General features: G+C 39.0%; 3 protein-coding genes across 3 annotated transcripts in view; 1 reads left to right on the top strand and 2 right to left on the bottom strand.

Moving 5' to 3' along the window:
* The window catches only part of LOC111324005 (ubiquitin-protein ligase E3C-like), an 18,326-nt gene extending 17,513 nt beyond the window's left edge, over window positions 1–813 (bottom strand). Inside the window, exon 1 of the mRNA XM_022927471.2 lies at window positions 640–813. Coding sequence (XP_022783206.2) covers window positions 640–705 — 66 coding nt within the window. The 5' untranslated portion in view covers window positions 706–813. The remainder of the gene's footprint in view (window positions 1–639) is intronic.
* Window positions 814–860: 47 nt separating this feature from the next.
* On the top strand, window positions 861–3,891 carry LOC111323991 (glutathione S-transferase). The gene is made up of 4 exons (XM_022927453.2): window positions 861–1,195; window positions 1,734–1,781; window positions 2,338–2,424; window positions 2,971–3,891. Exons 1-4 carry the CDS (start codon window positions 883–885, stop codon window positions 3,345–3,347), a joined length of 825 nt encoding a protein of 274 aa, XP_022783188.2. The 5' UTR covers window positions 861–882; the 3' UTR covers window positions 3,348–3,891.
* Window positions 3,892–5,426: 1,535 nt separating this feature from the next.
* Window positions 5,427–20,846, bottom strand: LOC111323999 (uncharacterized). The gene is made up of 11 exons (XM_022927464.2): window positions 20,719–20,846; window positions 15,245–18,399; window positions 14,475–14,804; window positions 14,069–14,301; window positions 12,978–13,244; window positions 12,548–12,593; window positions 11,776–12,138; window positions 10,582–11,267; window positions 9,214–9,268; window positions 8,380–8,468; window positions 5,427–8,142 (listed from the first exon to the last, which is right to left on the bottom strand). Exons 2-10 carry the CDS (start codon window positions 18,320–18,322, stop codon window positions 8,409–8,411), a joined length of 5,118 nt encoding a protein of 1,705 aa, XP_022783199.2. The 5' UTR covers window positions 18,323–18,399; window positions 20,719–20,846; the 3' UTR covers window positions 5,427–8,142; window positions 8,380–8,408.
* Between the last annotated feature and the right edge of the window lie 1,322 nt (window positions 20,847–22,168).

The raw sequence follows: 22,168 nt of genomic DNA, 5'->3' as shown, positions 1-22,168 counted from the left end.
TGACCAATCACAATTCAGTAATTTTGCCCCTTATATGATAAACAAATAGATTCCGTGTTCTTGTGCCTCTGTTCAGTAAGAAATCATGGATGACGTCAAAATTATGGTAAGAAAAAAAAAAGCTGTGTGTGCCACAGATGTTCTTACCACATTGTCATGTCTCCTGCGATTTATTCCTGAAGAGACCCCCAGAAACATAGAATACATTTGTTTTATAATGAAAAGGCAAAATGTTGTTAATTATGATGCTGCCTTTGCTAGAATTGATCATCAGTTGGAACCAATTAGAATGCGTGTATAATAATTCAGCTATAATTCAGTTTATATTTCAGCTTATCATATACTGCAACACAGGCACTAGTTCAGCAGCCACAAATTGAGTGAGTCCAGAATGTCTTTGTTCATGTACAGTCATGTTAAAATATTAACTAGATCCAATCCATATATAACCAAAGACGATTATTCGGGATCTTTCAAAGAAGAGATCTATAGGAAAGTTAAGCAACAAAGTAGAATGAATCAATCACAATTCACACTTAGAATTTTGTGGTAATAAATACACTTGCAAGTCTGAGCAATGACATTTCTGCATGATATACTACAACGCGCTTCCAACTATAAAACTAACGAGAGAGTTACCTTTTTACTTGCACCTCCGAGTGAAACAGCTCTCCTACTTTTATACTGTCCATCAAAAGAAAACATCGCTGAAGGGAGGATAAAAAATATCCGCAGACCTTACTGAAATCGAAAATTTTCTGAAGTGGCAGAAAGAAAAAGATGTTGTCATTATTTAACTATGCAGCCGCGCATGTGACTGTTCAAACTGGGTAACCAAGCCTTTAAGACTCTGTGACCAAGCTCTTTTTAATTTATTCTAAAATGGCGGAAAGATGGAGTCTGCAACTCACTTTCGCCTTAGTTGCTTTAATAGCTGCGATCTTCTACAGTGGTAAAGCACAGTTCGTTTTTAACAAGATAAATCAGATTATTCATGGAAAGAGAGGCTGCTCTCCGATTGCGAGTATAGGCGATGTGACGCTGCATTATTTTGGAACTAGAGGACGTGCCGAGGGTCTACGACTGATAATGGAGGATTCTGAGATACAATACTCAGAGACTAATTTTTCAAAAGCTGACTGGCCGGTAATTAAAGCAAAAGGAATAGAAACAGGCCTGTTCACTTTTGGTCAAGGTAAGAGAGAAGAGTCGCTTTAGATACAGCAACTCAATATCTCAATTTAGTGACCCTCCTCTAGTGGTCGTACAGTACAGTACATCTTTCATTTACATATTGTTTTGAGAAAGGAGTGAAAGTCGAAAGAATCAAGAAAATTATAAAAAAGCGTTCTGCATAGGCTGGAAAGGTTTGTTAATTTTTCAGAATATTTTTTCTTATCTTCTACAACTACTTTCGTACATTTTTGCCCAAATTTTGCACCAATTCATTTTGCCATGGCATCAAACAGGTGTTTACTATCTGTAAAATATTCATGACCCAAATTTGGAATATTAGGAGTTGCTCGAATGTTTGTTTTTGGGAGTTCTTTGGAAATATCTCCTATTTTTATTTACTTTCATTTTTGTGTATACTTGGATAACCAATTTACATCATAAAAAGTGAAATGCATATCATCATACAAGACTTTCATGAGACGACCATCTGCAATAAAAAGCATAGTAAAATAACTCAAAGGTAAAATGAAATATTTACAGAAATTCTTTTTCCCTAGTTCCAGCTATTACTACTACAACAGGATTACAACTTGTTCAGAGTAAAGGTTTGTGTTTGCAACCTTAGCTGGTGATTTTTCTCCTGGGAAACTTTTGTTTGTTCAGGGGTCCTGTAATTGTTAAAGTGACTCTAGCATTGCTCTCAAGCCTTACGCAGACAAATTCAATCTTATGGCCTCAGGCTGCAGCCATTATTTCTCATGCCTGTATGGTTACTGATAAACTGTTGACAACGGAACTGTATTTTAGGCTTGGTTAGAAAATACTTCCAAAGAAATAGTTAGTTAATTTGATTTAAGATTGAGATGATAATGAGACAGTTTACCTTCAACTCCCAAGATCTGATTGATAATTCTCCTCTCCAGCTGTTAGACATTTCCTTGAAAATTATTTACGCAAGTTTGGTGTTAAATCAAGACAACAATTTCTACCAGCTGATAAGTTTGAGTATTCTCGTTACCTGTTTGTTGGAGAATGTGTGAATATTATAGGGAGAAGTTACATGTTAATCACTTCTAGGAGTTTAAGGGTCGAATAAGACCTATTTTGAAGGAAAGTTAAGAGAAGTGTTAATCTTGTTTATGTTTGTTTCATATATTTCAGTAATTATGCATCATATTGGCCGGTCAGTGGGTCTTGATTGCGACTGTTCAGACATTCATATTTGTGAAACCCTAGTGTTTGGTGCAGGTAATGCACAAATAATGTCCTAATTCCATTGAATGCTAAATTCTTAGATCTTTTTAGCATAATGGTATTGATTTTTGGAAACTAAATCTGAATAATAAGAGAAAACCAAGATAGATACTTTGCACTGCCATTTTAGTTATATTCACAAACCTATGGAGGTGTGTGAGATGGCACTAGAAAGTGAAAAAAAGTATGGTTAACTCTAAGGCCAAGTTACCTCAAACTACAAAGTGCTTTAGAATTACTTCTAAATCATATTTAATTATTGTTTGAAAGTTGAACAGGTGTAGTATTAACCATCATGAAAGTAACTTTAGTGTGTTAAACTCTTTCTGCTTGACCCCAGAGAAAAGCCAGAGAGAATTTGCAGTTTTTTTATTTTATTTACTGTGTACTTCTTGAAGTAATTTTTTTAGTATTCACTCTATAACTAATTGGCTTTGATACCAATTTCTGCTTAATTATAATAAATTATTATTGTTCTCAATAATTATCATCAATTTCCATTTCAAAATAAAAATTATAATTTAAATTCTCTTCTTTCAGAGGACTTGAGAGCAAAGCTGGGCCCAGTGCTTTATAGTCCAGAATTCTCGGCCAAGTTAAGGAATGATCACATCCAATCAGTTGTCTACACTTGGCTGTCATATTTTGAAAAGCTTGCTCCTGATGAAGACAACAGCACCAATGCTGATGGACTGTTCTTTGCTAGCAATCGACTGACATGGGTAGACTATGTCATGTTTGATCTGCTAGATACTTATGTTGAATTTGGGAGACTTAACTTTGACGATGATGAAGCACCAACTATAGATGTTTTGGAAAATTTCCAAAAGCTTAAGGCATTTTATGATTATTTTGCTGGCAGACCTAATATTGCAAAGTATATTAAAGCTGAGAGAAGAGTTCCATTTAGGCAATGAGTAAAAAGAAACCCCTGAGTTGTCTTAGAGTCAGCGCTCATTCCAAGAGGGATTTTTAGATAATCCACATTTTCAGATGGTTGCCTTAAACTATATTATTTATTTGACAATACCTCCATATCGCATATATTGTGGCCTTATGAGGTTGTTTTTAGAAAAAGTACCTGTACTGTTTGTAATTTAGGAGCAGGTTTTTGACAGAGGCAAAGGGTTAACCCTGAAAAAATTTGTTAAAAAGTTTGTGAACTAAGAAAAAGCTCCCATAGTTGTAGTTCTCATATTTTGCACCAAGACAAGAGTTGTAAACATTTATATACGAGACATAAAATGGTATTTCTGAGCTTTATGAGGTATGTTAGGTATTTATAATAGATATTGTTTTATTCATCATTGAATGATTAGTAGTCCATTTAGGATGTTCAATTAAGTTTCGGTATTCCTAGGGTTTGGATGCAGAGCTGTTGATACATTTTGATTGTATCAACATCGATTGGATACATCGATTGCATTTCGGAATTGAAATAAAAATGCACCCTTCTTTCTAGGATTTGCCAATTTACCGGTCAGGGTTGTAGTCCAAGTTTAATTGTGCCACAACTTCGCAGATCACGACGTTATTCCATAGCAATTCGCATGTATTTATCAGAAATTAAAGTCTAGTTGACGACACAAACAAGAACGAACTTAGAGCACGTTGCTATGCAGACAGGCCAGTACAAAGGCGAGTGTGAATTAAAGTTTACAACCCAGTGAAAAATTTCCGTTTAACAGCTTCCTCCGTGTTGAAGTTAACTGACTCCTTTTAAATTGCAATCAACTGCTATGGGGCACTGCCCTTTTTTATCTGACAATCAGCAAAGATCGTTGGGTAAGTGACGTAATGGTTCCAGCTCAAATCTTATTGGCTGTTTTCATCGCTCGCGGGCTTTACGTTCATTTGTTTTGTCACAAAACTTGTCTTGTGTGGAGAAGAGTCATTCGTTCAGACATGCGAAGCTCGGAATTTGTTGACCTAAGAAAGATGGGAATGCTTTCATTGTCTGAAAGCATGTCGGGAAAACGTTGAAGATCAGTTAAGAAAGTTTGACGACCTTAAGGTTTTATTTAATGTGCAAAGACTGATGACAATCTCAAAGTGGACCACACAAATCAGTGCGAAGAAAGACGCCTTATTTGTTGGACGAATTAGAATCTGCAGAAATTGGAAGACCTGCGAAGTAAGGTGGAGTTGCATAGCTACAGGCCATATTCACCATGTATGGAAGCCGTACGCTCATCCGAAAGAGCTACATGTTTGTAAATTTGCTGGATGGGATGTAAACACGTTCGCGGAACTTCGCATTGCTCTAAACATACGACGTGCACGAGAACCAGAATGTGAAATCGTTCTCTTCAGACCATTTATTAGAAATCTATTACTGGCATTCCAAGCATTTACTTCATTTTTAGAGTATAAAGTGTACAACAAGTTGAAGAAATGACCCGAGAACTGAGCGGATAAGCTCGTGTAGTTTCTAAGAGAGCTGAGTGCAGCGAAATGTAACGCCGACCGGATTTAAACTCTGAACTGTTGGTCAAAGGAGTTTAGACGATGGACTGTTGGAATTTTGAGTTTTGCCATGTGTCTTACGTCAAACAGACCCCTCAGAGTGTTGGAGGATTACTCAGAAGTAATTAGCTTCAAAAGGGCCTGAAGTAGTGAGGACAGAAAAGAGGAAGCAAAGGTATGCTTGCATATTCTTCTTCTAGGATAATTGAATTTCTGCTATGAAAGTGCTCTTTCTTCTGGTTACATTGATGCAAATATATGTACTTCATTTAAATACGTTTGATATCCAAAACCCATCAACAATCAAGTAGTCAATTGACTACCCTACAGGCTGATCGACCAATCATTCAATCTAGCCAATCAATCAGTCAATAAATCAATCAATCAACTAGTCAATTAATCGATAAGGCAATCAATCAATCAATTAATCAATCAATCATTGAATTGACCAATCGATCAGTAAACAGTCCGTCATGCAGTCATAAGTCGGTCAAAAAACGCTAATACTACAGACTCAATTAAAGCATGAGTTGAACTCAATACTAAAATTTTATTTCACAGCTCTTCACTCCGTTTTCACACATTCGCCACTACTTTCAAAAAATGAAAAAGAAAGCAATCGGCACCGTTTTAATAGTTTGCTTTTGCACAAGATAAAACTGTTTCTGTGCTAATATAAGTAGTGCATTTCTTACCTAGAGATAGCAGCGATACCCAGTGAGTCGAAATATCGTTCCTTTCTTGGAACATCATAAAAACTCTGATAACAACATTCTTTTATCCCTTCCATATTCTTCCTTGCACATATTGTGATGGTATCAAAGATAGAGTCAACACCAACACATATTACCCACCCCATTCCATTCAAGAAGGTATGTGTAGTAAGGTCCAATTTATCATTTACTACCTTATGACACGTGCTTTTAAGTTGATATGTTGTTTTTGTTTGTTTGTTTTGATTGAACTGAAGCTAGTAGCAGTGCTAAGCTAGCACTTCGACACGAGTTGTTTGTTTAATCAAAAAACATCTTTTAGAGATACCCTTACAGGTTTATCGAAATCATCCTGGTACACTAAGGAGCGAAAAAACAAACAGTGCAGTGTTCGAAGATATCGAAGGCACAACTTTCCCCTCCCCCCCCCCCCCCCCACCTAAAGCCACCGTTAGGGCACTTCCTTGCCCCTCGAAAACATAACGAAAGCCTCCGAAACAGTTTGGAAGATGTTTTTCTTCCCCGTACAAACCTCTGCCTCCCCTAACGCAAAAGACCTCTTTGGTCATTGAGCCAGTTGAATTTCCATCCTATCAAATATACTAAATAGGTTCTTAAAAAGCACATGATGTGCGAAGCTTTCTACTGTTGCAGTGCATTTGATTTGGTGTTGCTTTAGAATTCCTCCCTGGTTACGAATCCGGACGAAATTTGGAAAGCAGGCTTCTGTGTAGAGTAGGCTAACGAGTTTCTTTAAAAGTTTTGACGCAACTGCAATTGTTCAAAGTGTAACCGTGATAGATGAGCGAAATTGACTCTTGTCTAACTACAGCTATGCTATCAAAAAAGCATAATCGAAAATTGCTCAATAACCAATCGTGTGCAAATTGAAACAGTTTCATCGTATGAAACATCGCAAGTAACAGCTTTCGCGTGTATTCATTATCTAGTAAATTATGCATATCGGTATCTGTACAAGTTGAGAATCTTATCGTATCTTCAGCCATACCTAAACGTAGCGATTATAACTCTTGCAGAGCTCATTCGATACAACATTGGACGTAATTGTAATGAGCAGTGTTTCTGCTGTACAGAAAATTTTGAACTCAGGTTCATAATCTGGAATCACCGAACACAACATTTCAAACTTACACATGCCTATCCATGGCGTTCAGTAAAATGACCATCTTTACACTAGAGTCAGATTTGACGAGTAGCGGCGTCTGACAGTAAAAAAGTTGTAACCTTTAACATTTCGCATAACTTATCATAGTGTGTCTTGAAGCTTATAACTATTTTGACAACATAATTTTGACTTTTATCGAAATCCATGCTTGCTCCATGTAGGATGAGGATTTTGTGTGGATGCCTTTTTGAAAAATTTAAATCTACAGTTCACTTTTACCACCTGTTCTTTCTTTCCTTTTTAACAAATGGTAAACACCACAGCGTACACTATTGAGTTATGGATGCACGCGGGAGGTTGCTAAGCACGAAAGAAGCGTAAGAGTCGCTCGAGGCGATAGCCGAGAGCGACTCTAGCTTCTTGAGTGCTTAGCAAACCTCCCAAGTGCATCCATAACTCAATAGTGTACGCTGTGGTGTTTACCATTTGTTTTATAACATAACATTGATACATTGTAGCTAAAGAGTTCCCGTTTATTTAACAAATCTTACGCGACCAGAAAAAACATGCGCGCGCGGAAAAATAGTCTTTGCATTTGCTCACGTCAGCAGCGTACACCCATGGGCAAATGGGGAACGCTAAATTGACCAATCAGAGCGCGCGCTTTACTTTGGTTATGTTATAAAGCAAATTTTTACGAGTCACGCACTTACAGTTGTCTCTCCCCTTCCCTTCCTTACGCAATCAGGACGGCAACGCCAAGGAAGACTTCGATTAAAAAATGAATTTCTACTCTTAGTTAGAATTTCAAAAATGGTTGCTGGAGCTTACTTTCTTATACGGCGCCACAGCTCAACTTCAGCGTGACATATAAAAGTAGCGTTGAGTTCCAAATGGAAATTAGAATAATTTGCCGTCGCGGTTTCGGTTCGCAGACGACGCTAATTTGGCGATTTCACGTTGTTGTTTTGCATAGAACGGCTAAGAAATGTACAAAGTTTCAAAACGCACGTGCTGAGCTATTGTTCTGCCAATTAGATCTCTCGTTTTTCCACGTCCTCGTTGCCGTCGCCGTCGTGGTTGCGTAAGGTCCCTATTATTGAAACAAAACGTAACGTTACCATATGCCTGACTTTATGTTATATAAACTACGCAAACAAGGGAAACATTTTCATTTTCAAAATTGGAGTAAGTTGAGAAAAATCAAGTTTAACCAATACACAAATTTCTCTATAATCTATTGTTTTCTTCTCCATAATTTCGTTACCAAAGCTTATTTCTCTGCTTTTTTTAGCATGCTTATTTATCCTGTATGTTTTTTCTCGACCTCCACAACTCCATGATTCATGTCACCCGGAAAACCCAAAGAGGCCTTCAAATTCCTAGTTGCTGGGTCTTTGTTATTTCCTGAAAAGAAAAAAAAAATGACCTCTAAATGAAAAAAGGCCATCGTGCTTAACATTTCCTGAGTACAGTTGTAAAGATGAACAGCTTTTCAGTTTTTGAGGAGGGACCGAAACAACCAAGCGGGCTTTTTTTAAAAATTTTTATATTGGTAGAAAAAGTCGAAAAACGTAGAAAGTTCTAGATCTTCAAGAAATAACGGTAAATATTGAGTAACTTCGCTCTGGTGTGTACGTTTACCTGGTTATGTTGATTGTAAAAAAAAAAATTCAGGAATCAGGAGCAACTTCTTCTACCGCCCAAGACATCGAACGGCCATTTAATGTTTCCTAGAGGAAATAAGTAATTTTATTTCTTAAACCAGTTACCATCAATTACAATGACTATAGAGTATATTGGAGGAGGAGCATTTTCGGAGTTGAAAATTATAACAGATAAATGTTACAGCTTGGTCTTCGATCTTAATACCTTTTGCATGCACCTGACGGCAATGTTAAAACTTCCAGTTTATAAACTCTTTGAAAACGATAAGTAAGGGGTAAAAAGGCAAATGAAAGTAAAGGAAAATGTTACTAAGGTAATTCTAATTGCTTCTTATTACACGACTCGGGCAGTCAGAGGGCCAATAACTAAAATCGACCAATCAAAATGCTCTATTGCCGGTCAATATTCTCTCAGTATTGGACCGGGCACTGTCCCGAATGGTCCCGAATGATACCGCACTTGTGTCCCTTTGAACTTCAGTCGTATAATAAATCTCTTATTAACCAAGCTTGTTCGGGACCGTACTGGAAGAATATCGACCCTCGGTCTTTATTGTACGGACCGAGCGCAGCTCGGTCCGTACTGCCAAGACCTCTGGCCGATATTCTCCCAGTGCGGCCCTCGGGCTTGGTTAATAAGATATATTTATTGCTTTTCTTTTTTTTTTTTTTTTGTGGAGGAGGGGGAGGGAGGGGAGACTGACCCAAAATTGAAAACTGTATCGGAGGGCTTCAAAGAAAAACGTGTCCACCTAACCTTAGAATACATTATCAAAGGTTGGCAACTTTGTTAAAGTAAAAAGAAGTTTACCTGTTGCCTGGAATTCCACGATGAACCATATCTGTAAGGTCCATTTGACTTCAATCTGATAAAAAAAAAAAAGACGAGTTAAGGTCACATTATTACCATCAAGTTATATCGCCTCCCGGTTAGCTCAACTGGTTAGAGCTCTGGACTGTTGTGCGGGAGGTCGAAGTCGATGGTTCGAGCTCCGGCCGGACCAACACTCAAGGTCTTAAAATAACTGAGGAGAATGCGCTACCTTTCTATAATATCAAGAAATGGATGGACATTCTAGTCTTCTCGGATAAGGACGAATAAACCGTAGGTCCCGTCTCCTGCATCTATTAATTAGTTAATTTAGTGAGGCAGGGGACGTTAAAGAACCCACTCACGAGATTACTGTGATGTGGTCTGGCCTGTTTGCTGGGAATTGAGGGGAGGGGGCATCTTCAAATAAGTTTCCTTCAATTTTGTTTGTAAACTGCTGATGCGGTCCGGCCAAAGTCCCCCGAAAAGTGTTGTGATGCGCATTTGATCATATCCACATGTTAATTTGCGCAATATAAATATTAAATTATTATTATTATTATTATTATTATCATTATCCTTATCGGCTTTGCACCAATATCTCACTCATGGTTCTTTTCCTTTTTTTCTTCTGCATGTTTTATAGCATGCGGTGGGTTTAAAAGCCTTGTGGTCGCCTAACTTTTGTCAAGTATGGGTCCCAAGCTTTTAGAGCATCATTATGTCACGTGAAGTACTATCTAAGTACTTTAGAAACTGGTTACGTTGACTCAGTTCTCGTGACGAAGGGCTAAAGCTCGAAACGTCAGCTTTTTTATTCGTTATGGTAGTCAATTTACAACTTCAACTTAGTTGATATAACTCAGTTCTCGTGACATTGGAAAAAAGAAGTAAATCTACATTTCCGATGGGATACGAACCCATGACCATTGTGCGCAGACCAGATGTTTTGCTTGTTGGATTATAAAATAACGAAGTCACACTGCCGTCACATTCATGTGTGACATGCCACCTACCGGCATCTACTGGCTAACATGCGGAGGGTTTAAAATCCTTGTGGTCGCCTAACTTTTGTGAAGTATGGGTCCCAAGCTTTTAGCGCATCATTGTGTCACGTGAAGTACCATCTAAGTACTTGAGAAACTGGTTATGTTGACTCAGTTCTCGTGAGATTAGAAAAACCAAGTCAATATAAATTTCTGCTGGAATACGAACCCATGATCATTGTGCGCAGACCAGATGTTATGCTTGTTGGATTATAAAATAACGAAGTCACACTGCCGTCACATTCATGTGTGACATACCACCTGCCCGTACCTACTGGCTTTTACCTTGGAGTTCTATCTGAGTGATTAATGAAATATCTACCTTTCATTGATTATCCTACTTCCTTGACGTGCTCCATTCACGTAACGCACCGAGGAGATGCCACCGTAATCTCGGAGATCGAATTTCTCTCCGTATCCTGTACTTGCATTGAGACGCGGGTCCGAGGAGACTATCTTCGACCCCGGTGCATTATAAAACCCATAATAACTCGATGGATTGGCTATAAACGAACCATTCTGTGTCCCTATTCGACTTGTGCCATCTCCATAAGGAACAATAGTTGGGGTGCTAGATCGTTCGTTGGAAGAGTGGTAACGAGATGCGCTGTGGTAGTCAGATCTACGACCAAACGAGTCGGACGGATCAGTGACATAATACGAGGTACCTTGCTTCCCATGTCTGCCGGGTCTGGATGACGTCACGTACCCTTGAGGCCCAGAAGTCGAGGATACGAAATAATTTCCGGAAGCACTCGATACATCTCGTTGCTCGGAAGTACTGTCATAGTAGGAGCTACTCGTCATGTTTTGTCCAGCTTGTTTCAGACTAAAACGTGGTGGTCGAGGTGGGGCAGCGTGTACAGTGATGATCATCTTTCCATCTTCTGATCGGGTTGTGGCCGCGTGACTTGTGGTTTTGTGGCCTTCGTGGATTTCCTGAATGGTCTTTACCGGAAATGCAGGCGGTTGGGAGCTGCGACGCAGAACTATTTCGTTGCCTGTAACCTTTATGTAACAGATATAACAACGACAAATTTTATACAGAAATCATGACATGTTTTTGATTACTAGCTTTCATAGTTGAGTCTTAAGTCACGCTTAATCCCTTAACACCTCGAGTAACTCTTTGTTCACCATGATTCCGTTTCTAACCATCCAAGACATTTACATTATTATAGATATGCAAAAATGTTAAGTTTCTTCAGCTCTTAATCTATATATCAAGAACTTACGTGGAAATAATTGCTGAAATCTATAAATGTTCTTGAAAAGGGTGAGAAAATTCTTTCCCGGTCGTTCAAGGAATCTTAATGAATGATGATACTATAAGACAGCTTACCCAAATTTGAGGGAAAAGCGTGTGCCACTTTAGTTCGTGCGATTTGGTTAAATGGGTGTCAAATTAAAAAAGATGATCTTTCTGATCATTGACCCGTCTCAACCGACCTTCTTTTTCGTTTAGCTTATACTATCAATCGTTGCACTCGGACCAAGGTTTTTTTAGCAAGCATACCCGCGAGTTACTTTGTGGCTGCCTGACAACAATCTCTCGGTGACCACTTTGAGCGCGGGCTTGGGATCGATTAGCATCAGCGCATGTCAGCATTATCTTCCCATTGTAATATCGTGCGCCCACGATATAGGGACATAGACTTCTGGCAGCGGCTTTTCGTCTCCGTCTCATGCTCCCGGTTCTTCTCATCTCTCTGGCGACGCGTATCTTGTTAGATTTAGCGGCGTTTTGTTCTTGTATCTTGAATTTTATTGGTGTTCGCACCGCTTTGCCATCTTGCTGTTGCCCTTTGTAACAACTGGAGTAGTACATGCCGTCTTCGTACTGGTCACCGCTAACTGGGACAATAACGGTGCCATCCGACTAAGAACGATAAAAACCAGATGATTTTGTAAACACATGATGATTGAATTTATTGAGATACTGATTTACAGATCGACTTCTATTTCTGGGGTCTCATTGATAACATTATTCACAAAGCTAAATAATTCGACTGCATGAAACGAGCGATAAATTCGAACTTTTTTTTTTGCCAAATTTTCTTGCCTTGATCCTAAGCACTGACAAATACAATTGAGTATGACTGGAAATTCGTACTCTTCGTTATAAATAAATCATTTTATTCAGGTTCTTTAGTGATCTTAGTAAAAGTAACAAATTAAACTATCGTGGCACGGTATGAAAATCGACCGATAATTCTTAGTGTTTCGGTGAACATTTAGAATATAGATGCTTTTCAACTTTGCTTAAGCCTTAGATAAGATAAAGCTACCTCAACGATGTGATCTTTCTTCTGTAGAATCCTTGCCCATGTTTTCCTAATGAAAAAATAACGATAGGATTGTAATCTTAAAAGTTGTTGAGTTTTGAATACGTTATCACTAAGAAAAGCTATCAGCGGTACTGAATAGATTTTCATAATGCGGTTCAGAGTCAAAAAGGGGGAAAAGCTAGGAAAGATTTTACTTCAGATCGTTTTCTTTCAAATTTAAATGAAAAAGAAAACAAGCTGTAACAAAAGTCAATCCAAAATAAAAAAAGTCCTTTTGACCAGTTTTTTTTTATGCTATGAATCGAGAGGTCGAGAGGCTTGAGACCATACAAGATAGCTAAAAGAGCAAGAAACCAATCAGTTTTTTGCTGTCCCACGATTGCTAGAGGCGCGGAAAACTTGTGTTCATCTACTTCTCGCCAAAACCTACCTTCCTTTATCACCGACTTTAATTTTTACGACTCCATTCTCTACTCTGACAGCATCTGCTCCATAAACATCATCGACTTTAATCTTTCTGATATAGGGCTCTGTAGTCTCCTTTGTCTCTCTCAGTACTATGGCTTTCTCTTCCGGCGCAGCTTGGGCGATGATGCATTGAGGGCGACGCCGTTTTTCTTGTCTTCCACGCACTCTCACGAGAACGTCAACGGGATCGTCTTTGTACTGCCGTATTTTCGGGTATCTTCGGAGGGAACTAAGAGTTGAAACAGAAACTATTCCTTATCAAATGATGCTTTTTGCAAAGCTCTTTAAAACTGATGAAACTTCGTCGATAAGTTCTTCAAGTTATTCCCCTGATTCTTCTGGTGTTTAATTTAATATAACAGGAAATATTTTTTGGAATAAACCCCTTAACTGCCAGAAGTGAGGAAAATTTAACTCATTCTTTCTTTATCAATACTTGATCCAGCCAGAAGGTAATAATCAATAATTATTTACAATGAAGTGAGGAGCAAGCACAGAGGAGGACTACCAAATAAATCTTAGGAGTAAAAGGTTTATGGTTGCCTATAAAGGCTGATCTCAACGAGACCTATTGCCTGCAAACCAAAGGTTGGGTTAGATATTCCGAAAAACATTTTTAACACAAGCAAGATCATATTTTGCGTCAAGGAATCGAAGAAATCTTTCCCCTATATATATATATATATATATATATATATATTTGCTTTCTGTGAAACTCACGGCTTAGATAACATATATTATTAAAAACTAGATCATTGGATAATGCAATTCAAGACTTTTTATTGGCTTAGCCATTATGGTATATCAGCCAATATACCATAATCTACAAATATGGCAAGCGTACGTGTCAGATTAAAATTAAAAGGGAGCTAAAAATTGAATAAAATTTAATTTAATTTAACGTTTTTAATAAAACAATTATTCCACGAGCGCGCGTTGGATATGAGATGATAGATAGCCAACGAGGCGCGTAGCGCCGAGTTGGCTATAATCATCTCATATCCAACAAGCGCGAGTGGAATAATTGTTAAATATTTACGGCCGCTACTCTACCTTCTACGGAAGCTTCGTCTTCTCACAGGCCCCACGTAGAACATTCTGTCAGCGTCCTCGGCTGTGTATGCGTTCCATGGACTCCAATTTCCAAGTTCAAGTAAACGATCCACGTCTTCGGCTGTGAAAGCATTCCACCATTCTCGCACGTTCTTTTTTGGTGATATGGTTTGTTGCTGACTGTCTACTTGGATCATGGTGACCCCGGTGTCGTTCTCTTGTCCCCTGCCCACCTATTCAGCCAGAAACGATTTAAAATAATTCACAACTTGGCTAATCCGCTCGCGCAGAGAATGGCTATAGGTTTTGCTTTCAGGCTACGACCCAACTAAGGAAACGCCCTTTTTCAGATTGTTAGGCAGCAGATCAAGTTTTCTACTGTGATCATGAAATGGACCCTTTTTACCTCCTCAATTTGGGCTGTTCTTCTTCCGTGGTCTATAGGAATGCCTCTCAATTCTTTGAGTCTGTCTCGCTCGTCTACAATCGAGTCTTGTCGTTGAATCACAGTAGTTCCAACGTGTTCCTGAATATCGGGAGGAGTCATCGTCTGTGCATCACACATTTGTTTTATAACAGTAGGCTTTTGATCTAGTTTACTCGTCGGAGATATGACCTCTTCTCCTTGGAACTGCTGTTTTGTGACATCTTCTTGAATGCTGCTGGTTTGTCTGACAGTTCTGGCTTCGCTGGTTTGTCTACTGATTTGGCGGCTAATTGTCTCAGATGTGATACTCTGTCATAGGAAAAAAGTCTTTTAAATTCCAAAAATCCATTAAATCATTTTTCCCCTGGTGATATAGGGAACGTTCTTTTTTGCAACTGAATATTGTTTTCGAAGAACGTGACACATAATAACAGGACGTCTTCCCAATAAAGATTAATGCCCTCGTAATATCACTATTGCATACAATTTGTTGCATAAGAAAGTGAAACCCTGACAATTTCAGTAATGTTTAAGGTACAAATAAAAAAAAAACCCTACAAGTATAAATGGCAGACCGAGGTGTCGGGGAAAAGATGTACACCCAGGTAGGGTGGGGATAAGACTCTGGACGGATGACTAGCAACTTAGATAAACGCGAGTGGTATTCTTTACGCAATTGCTTTTCCTTCTTTTCCTTTCGTGATATATGAAATACTTTTATGCAATGAGGCTCGAGGATAATAACATACCTCTCTTTTTATATGTGACTCTGGACCATCTACTTCTGAGCCTGAGCCTGGTTTGCGCTCGGTTGGTTGATACCTCTTAATATGAACTGGAGGCTTGATATCAACATCTGGTTTCCTCTCTGAGTGGTCATCCACATACCTTTCAAGGTTCATTTTAGCTCTTCTGTCATCCAGTGTATCGACCTTATCTTTTAGCTGATCGATTTTCTTCCGGAGCTCACTAATAACGGGTGATGTCTTGATCTCCTTATATCCCGGTAATGGAGCATCGATTTCCTCGCAGAAACGAGTCTTGTTTTCCTCTGATATATGCTCGTCATCACGGGTGCTTTTCCTTCTTGGTGAGGGTTTGGATCTCTCAGGGATACATCTCGGTGATTCTACTTTTGAAGATAATGATCTGGAGGTATCGTCTTCGTACCTCTTCCGAGAAATGACAGAGTCATCTCTGATTGTTTTTCTAGTAACGAATTCGCTATCTGAGTGAACCCTGACCGATTGCCTTTCATCTCTCTCCCGCCTGTCTTTATAACCAGGTTCGCCTTGCATTCCCTTCAGAGATAAACTGGGATCTTTGCGTCCGTGAGAGACACTATTATATCCCGAATAAGGCAGTGGTATGGCATTATCTCGAGGTCGAAGTACAGCAGCTGGCTTTGGTGTCTCTTCATGCGACCGTCTCGGCACGGAGTCTGGTACGGAGGTGGTGTCGCGGTAGCCGTTTTCTTTATCACCCATTTCTCTGGAATAATGTGCTGAACGACTTTCTTTGGACAGACTTCCGCGAAAATATCTCTGAGTAGAACCTGGGCCACCCTCAGCATCTTTATTTGATGATATGGAGAAGGTAGAGTCTGCCCTAAACGCTTGCTTACTTGCATATGCTTCAGCGGTGTGAAATTTAGAGGACCTGCTTGTTTGCGTTGGTTCGTTCCAAATATCACGGGGAGTGGTCAAGAAATTGTCTCGTTCTGTGAAGCCAATCCCGTTTTCTTTAGGCCACAAAGTTGGCCTTGTAGAAAGTATGGACGCAGCTTCCTCGCTGGGCCTTGTGGAGGATGGAATACTGCCATCCGAGAACGGACGGAAGTAGTCTGCTGAAGGCCCTGAAACCGCTTTATCTCTAATAGCCTTTTCAACATTTTTGAGCTCATCTCGTAAATTCGGCTTGTTGTCAATTCTTAGGCTGCTACGTCGACGAGTTATTTCGTCTTGTTCGGGATTTTTAGCATCACCAAACCTCTTTGTTTCTTCGCTCCTCGACACATCCTTAAACACATCTCCATCCTTATTAGACACGTATCTCTCGACCGAAGTTCTGCTAATTCCACTATGACGAACATCTGCGATCTCCTCCATTCTTCTGTCTGGAATGATTATTTCAGTGGTAACACCAGAGGTCCCTTTGGGGATAGAGGACATTTTCTCCGTTTCAGCCTTCAGTCTTGCAATGTCTTCTTTGAGTCTGTCTTGAACTGAAGGTTCTCGACTTCTCCATCTCGAAGAAATGTTCACAGACTCTACTCTTGTAGAAGCTGGGGGAACGTAAGGTTTTACGTGATCTCGTGTTAATGTTTCAGCCTTGAGCTTCGCAATGTCTTCCTTAAGCTTGTCATGAATAGTTGGCTCTCGGCTAAACGAGTACAGCTTAACATCTTTCTTCGCTGTCCGAGATTCGGCTTCAGCCTTGAGTCGAGCTATATCTTCTCTGAGCTTGTCACGAGTCGAAAGGCTTATTTCTCTCGTTGTTAAATATCTCCTGCTTGTCTCATCGCGGTCAAAGGAGTCTTCACGATCGATATTTCCATGACGGTGAAGAGTTCGAGATCTATAGCTTGGATTCACCTCTTCATCGTCATACGAGGGCCTTAACTCCTCTGAAGACCGGCTTCGTACCCTTGAAAGAGATGAGGCGCGACCGCTGTGATCGTCGCGGTCCCAACGATGCACGGAGCCTACATGTCGATCAAGTGATCCTGTACGCGTTCCTTCCCTCGAAAAGCGTCTGTCATCGTCAGGTCCTGTTGTTCCGATATTTGATAACGAACTGGAATAGGACAAAACCTCGCTTCTCCCAGGAAGCTCTCTATAGATTCCAGATCTGCTCCTTTCCTTTTCATTTAGGCTTTCAGTAGAACGGGAGCGTGCTTTGATTTCTTTTGGGAAAATGCCCCAATCACTTGCTTTACCATTCATAACTGCATCAACCTCAAACGTCTCCCGCCCGTCAACGATGTTTTTCCCTGGTTTGGAAGTATTTAGTAAGGTCGTCTTTCTGTACGGATTTGAAGTGTATTTCGATAGATCAATACTGTCATCTTTAGAAAACTTTTTAGACAGTTTTTCTCTTTCTAGAGAATTAGATGCTTCCTTTCTTTCCAAAGCTCTTCTAAGAATACTTATATTTTCCGAAGTGATGGTCTTAGGATCACCATTTTCCTTGTCTGTTTCCTTTAAGCTCGGTAAAGAACCTCTACGTTTAAGGCTACCGTAGGGTTCTGTTGATTTGTCAGTCCTCCAGCTTACTCCTCTGGCAGCATGCAATTCAGCAGCAGAAGCCTTATAACTTGTCGCTCGTGTAGATCCTCCAATTTCTTCGTCGATCTTAGCTCTCCGGTCAACACTTCTGTCTTTTCTTAAACCCACACTCGATTGATAAAATGAAGAGATAACGTCTTCGCTTTTATTGGCCAGTTGATCTGCTTTTGCTGCATCGCTGAGGTCTTCGCCTTTGGAGTATGAGGAGTAAAATGAAGAGATATGATCTCTTGCTGCATCATTGCCTGAATACCCGGGTAAATCTCTAGATTTAACGGATTGGATTTTTTCACTCGTTCTGTAAGAAGAGGTTGACTTCTTATCGGTGACACTTCTCGTCACAAAAGACTTTGTTGTGTTCTCAGAGACCCGGTCAGAAGCTTCCTTTGTGGGGTAGATTTCCCTTTCAATCTTATCTTCTCTGGGCCCAATGGAAAGGCTTGATACGAACGAGGGTCTTCCAACCTCGCGACCTGCTTTGGAATCGCCATAGCCCCTGAAGTCTTCTGACCCAGATGAATAGCTCTTCTTTGAGTACATTGCTTAGTGATGCTTTTTAGTGTTTAAGACATTGGAACGCCTAATGATATACTCAGAATAAAGCTCCCTGGGTTGTCCTGAGAAAAAAGGGATGAACTATTAATTACAACTATCAATTCGTCGTTAGTACCCTCTAACATCTTCTTATGCCACTTTTCTCTCACATTTCCCGAATTTGGTTTGCACTCTCCAATCTGTTCACGGTCCGGATTAATTAACCGCGAGAAAGAAAAAATATGGTTTGTAGTAGTTTCGTGCAAAAGTGACGTTAAAGGTGGTCATTAAAAGGTGTCATGTTTCGCGCAAAAACATCCCCCAATATTGCTTTCGTGAACTTGACGCATTTCCGCCAACAGCACTCTAGCACCTTCCTATGGAACAGATAGGAGCTCATGACAAATATTTACAAACTGAATTGGACTCAATGTACCCTGCATGGTAAGAAAACGAAGCAAGAAAGGCAACAGTTTCGAGCAGAAACTGAATTGTTTTAATTATTACTAGTTGTTTAAAATCAGGTTGCAAAGAACAAGACATTGCAATAGTTTTAGACCTTAAATTATTGAATTGGGATATAATTCAATTAATAAATTGCGATAATTCTCATATTCCATAATGTCAAAGTGTCATTTAACAATGATTGTCGGATGAAGAAGAAAGTAATTTAGTCTTTAAGTATTCATTGAGAATCTGTTGACAGGTTTGCGGCATTTTAGCCTTTGATCAGTCAAGTTCCCACTCGAGGGTTATTGTGCAATTAACATTAAAGTAGTAAAACAATACAAGGTAATATCTTCTTCGAGAAGCCACTAAGGCCATGGGCTTACGATTTTTTTCTCATCAACAGTGTAAGTATATCACACAAATAGTTTACATCAAGTATCTGTTGCATTTATGAGATTTTATACCAACGCCATGTTGGAATTGGACTATAGCTAAAAGGGACAATAAAGAGAGAGAAACCTGGAGTGAAAATTTTCCTTCGGGCCAATATGAATTAATGAGAGCTTTTTTAGTTGTGTCTACTAAATATTCTAAAATGCTGCTGTAGACATAATAGCCCAAGAATCTAAAAAAGCTAATTAAACGCATCACAAAAAAAAAAAATCACAAAAAAATCACACAAAAAAACATTTTATAAGTTCGCGAGAAGATTATGGTTTTTCGTGTGTTTTGCACTCGGAAACGATTTTTGTATTCAGTTGCTAATCTATTTTTCAGAAATGGTTTGGAAACCGTCAGGCGTCTATCAAGTTTGCTATTCAATCCGCAACTGGTTGACCATCTCTTTTTGAACGCATTCTCGAACACATTTGGGAGAGTCTCTAACTCTCCGAGCAATTCCCAATATACGAGTTTTCCAAAATTAGATCTCTTTTTCGCAAACAGATTATTGATGAAAATTTTGGTAATTAATTTTATTGAAAAGGTAATAGAAAGTGTTATTTTTGAAAGTACTATTGCGTACCCCTCGATGCCTTAGTAAAAGATCACCTATTTGGAAATCGACACAGCTTCGTTAGTTTTGGCTTCAACGAAGGGGTAGATTCGTCAGTCATATCGGCTATATATGGCCAATCTTCTCTTTTGCAATCACTGAAGAATCCCATGTTGAAAGTAGTTGCGAAAACATCCCACTTTACCTTTTCCCCATATTCCCTAATATATGATTGTTGTTTACGGATGGCTCGTTAACAATTCCTGCGCGGTATTGACTCAGTTAAGGAAGGATATTGACTTAACTAACAGATTTTTCATTAGGAATAAGAAAGTAGTGTTCTAACAATAACTACGCCCTGAAAATACCTTGCGAACAATTCAAAGTTAATCGAAAAAATTAATTGCTTTGTAAAAAATCCATTCAGTTGGTCTCTAAGATATGATGCTAATTGGTGGTGACGAAATTATCTAAACTTGACTATCAGACGGATTTCCACGCACAACTTTTTCAAATTCGATTTTCTGAACAATTAACTCTGCAATCCTGCGGTACAATAAGAGTAATTTGATTAAGTGAAAAATCCCTTTAATTGATTCGTTACCCCCATTTGAAAGCAAAACACCAATGAAATGGAGTTGGCTTTTTCACTATTTTTTTTTACCGAATAAAGTGCTGCTTGAACTAATAAGAACTACAAATTCTCCGTTTTCGTTACCAGAAAGCGAAGTGGCGCATGGATTAAATAAGCAACCTTTCAGGAAGGGAAAACAAAACAGAAAAGCTTAATCTCCTCCATCTGTGGATTTATAAAGATTCGAATAAGCTTATGAACTTCCCTCGGGTGTGGGATGTCTGAAATGTACGTCTGCATTGCGGTAAAAACAGTTGACAAGCATCCTCTACTCCATGGCTTTGCGGAGTTTCATAAAAATATACCGCAACACAGCACACTTACCTAATGTTTGAAACCCCCAGGAAGTCAACGAAACCAAGAGCGAAAGGTGCAATGTTCTTCAGGAAACACGACGCCTACGACTGATGAACTGAGTGATGTTGTCATGAAATCTTGCATGCTGTAAGAATTAATAAGTATGCAATATAGGAATATCCGTGTGAGAAAGCAGTCTTTCCACATCATTGGCTCTCTAAAGGAGAGCTAAACGAGAGCTACAGGAGGGCTAATTCATTATCAAAACAAAGCACAGTATTACGTAGTTTTGGGTAACTTTGCCATCATCCAAAACATTCATGCAATTGCTAAAATGGAGCAAAAACCCAATTTATGTAGGGGTAGATATTAAAAAAATAAACAATTTGAGATGTGAGGTTAGTTAGGAATGATCAGGTTTAAATGTTATGCAGTCAAGAAGCCATGGAGCATGTTGAATATTGCTTTCGTGCTGAGATAAGTAATCTAGGTTAGGACAGAAACGTATTCTTTGGTAGAAGGAAACTTGTAACACTTCATTCAAAACAGCCCTTACTTTACTGACAACGAGAGTAATTGAGCGATATCAATATAATTCATAATTAAGCAACTCAGAAATGCACGATCAAAGGTTAAAAGCAAAAACCTGTTTGAAAATTAGGTTTATGGTAGGGGTTGTATTGGCTTTCAAACAAAATTTGACGAATCCACTAATGCTTTGTTAATTGTTAATTCACGAGAAAACGCGATGGTATCTACAGACAGGAAGTTTCGTTAAGAATTTTCCTTCCGTAGTCGCACCCCAGAATTTTCCACAATTTTCTTTTCAAAGAGTAAAGAGTATTCACTGAGTTTGCGGTTTCCTCGGTGTTTTCATTTCCGTGCATGGAAAAAGATTAGTAGTCCGAAAAGACAAGTATCAAGGTGTTTGTATGTAAGGGAATCCGGAAATATTAGTCAAGAAAAACCAAAGTTGGCGATTGAATTTAAGTTTCTCGCGAGACGAATTGTCAAATATTGTGAAGTATTTTTTGTCAAAGAAATTAGAATTCAGTTGTCCGGCAAAATATGATCTTTGAAAGCGTAAGAATCTGTTCGAAGGAAGAGTATTAAAATTTCGTCTTTCAAGCCCATTTTTGCGCCAATCAATGAGTAAATTCGTCGGGAACTGAAGAAGGTGGTTAGTTCAAAACAGAAGTCTTTATTGTGTAAGAGTGTTCTTACGCGGTGATTACGAACAAAATAACGGCCTGAGTGTTTTCTGTCATCTCCTGTTTTCGCAACTGAGTGCAATTCGCTTTCTTTTTAGTCTGGACAGTTAGTTGCTTGGAAGGTTGTAAATGACTCAGAGAAACTATTTTTAGAAACAAATATGGGACTGAGCCACACAAGCCGAACCATTTTTAATTTTAAGGTCAATTTTTTCCATGGGGTTCGCTTTGAATGTTTAATATTACAAGAGAAATTGGTCAGATAT

This window comes from Stylophora pistillata, chromosome 11 (genome assembly GCF_964205215.1).
Source record: "Stylophora pistillata chromosome 11, jaStyPist1.2, whole genome shotgun sequence".
NCBI lineage: Eukaryota > Metazoa > Cnidaria > Anthozoa > Scleractinia > Pocilloporidae > Stylophora > Stylophora pistillata.
This window is presented reverse-complemented; position numbering and strand designations above follow the sequence as displayed.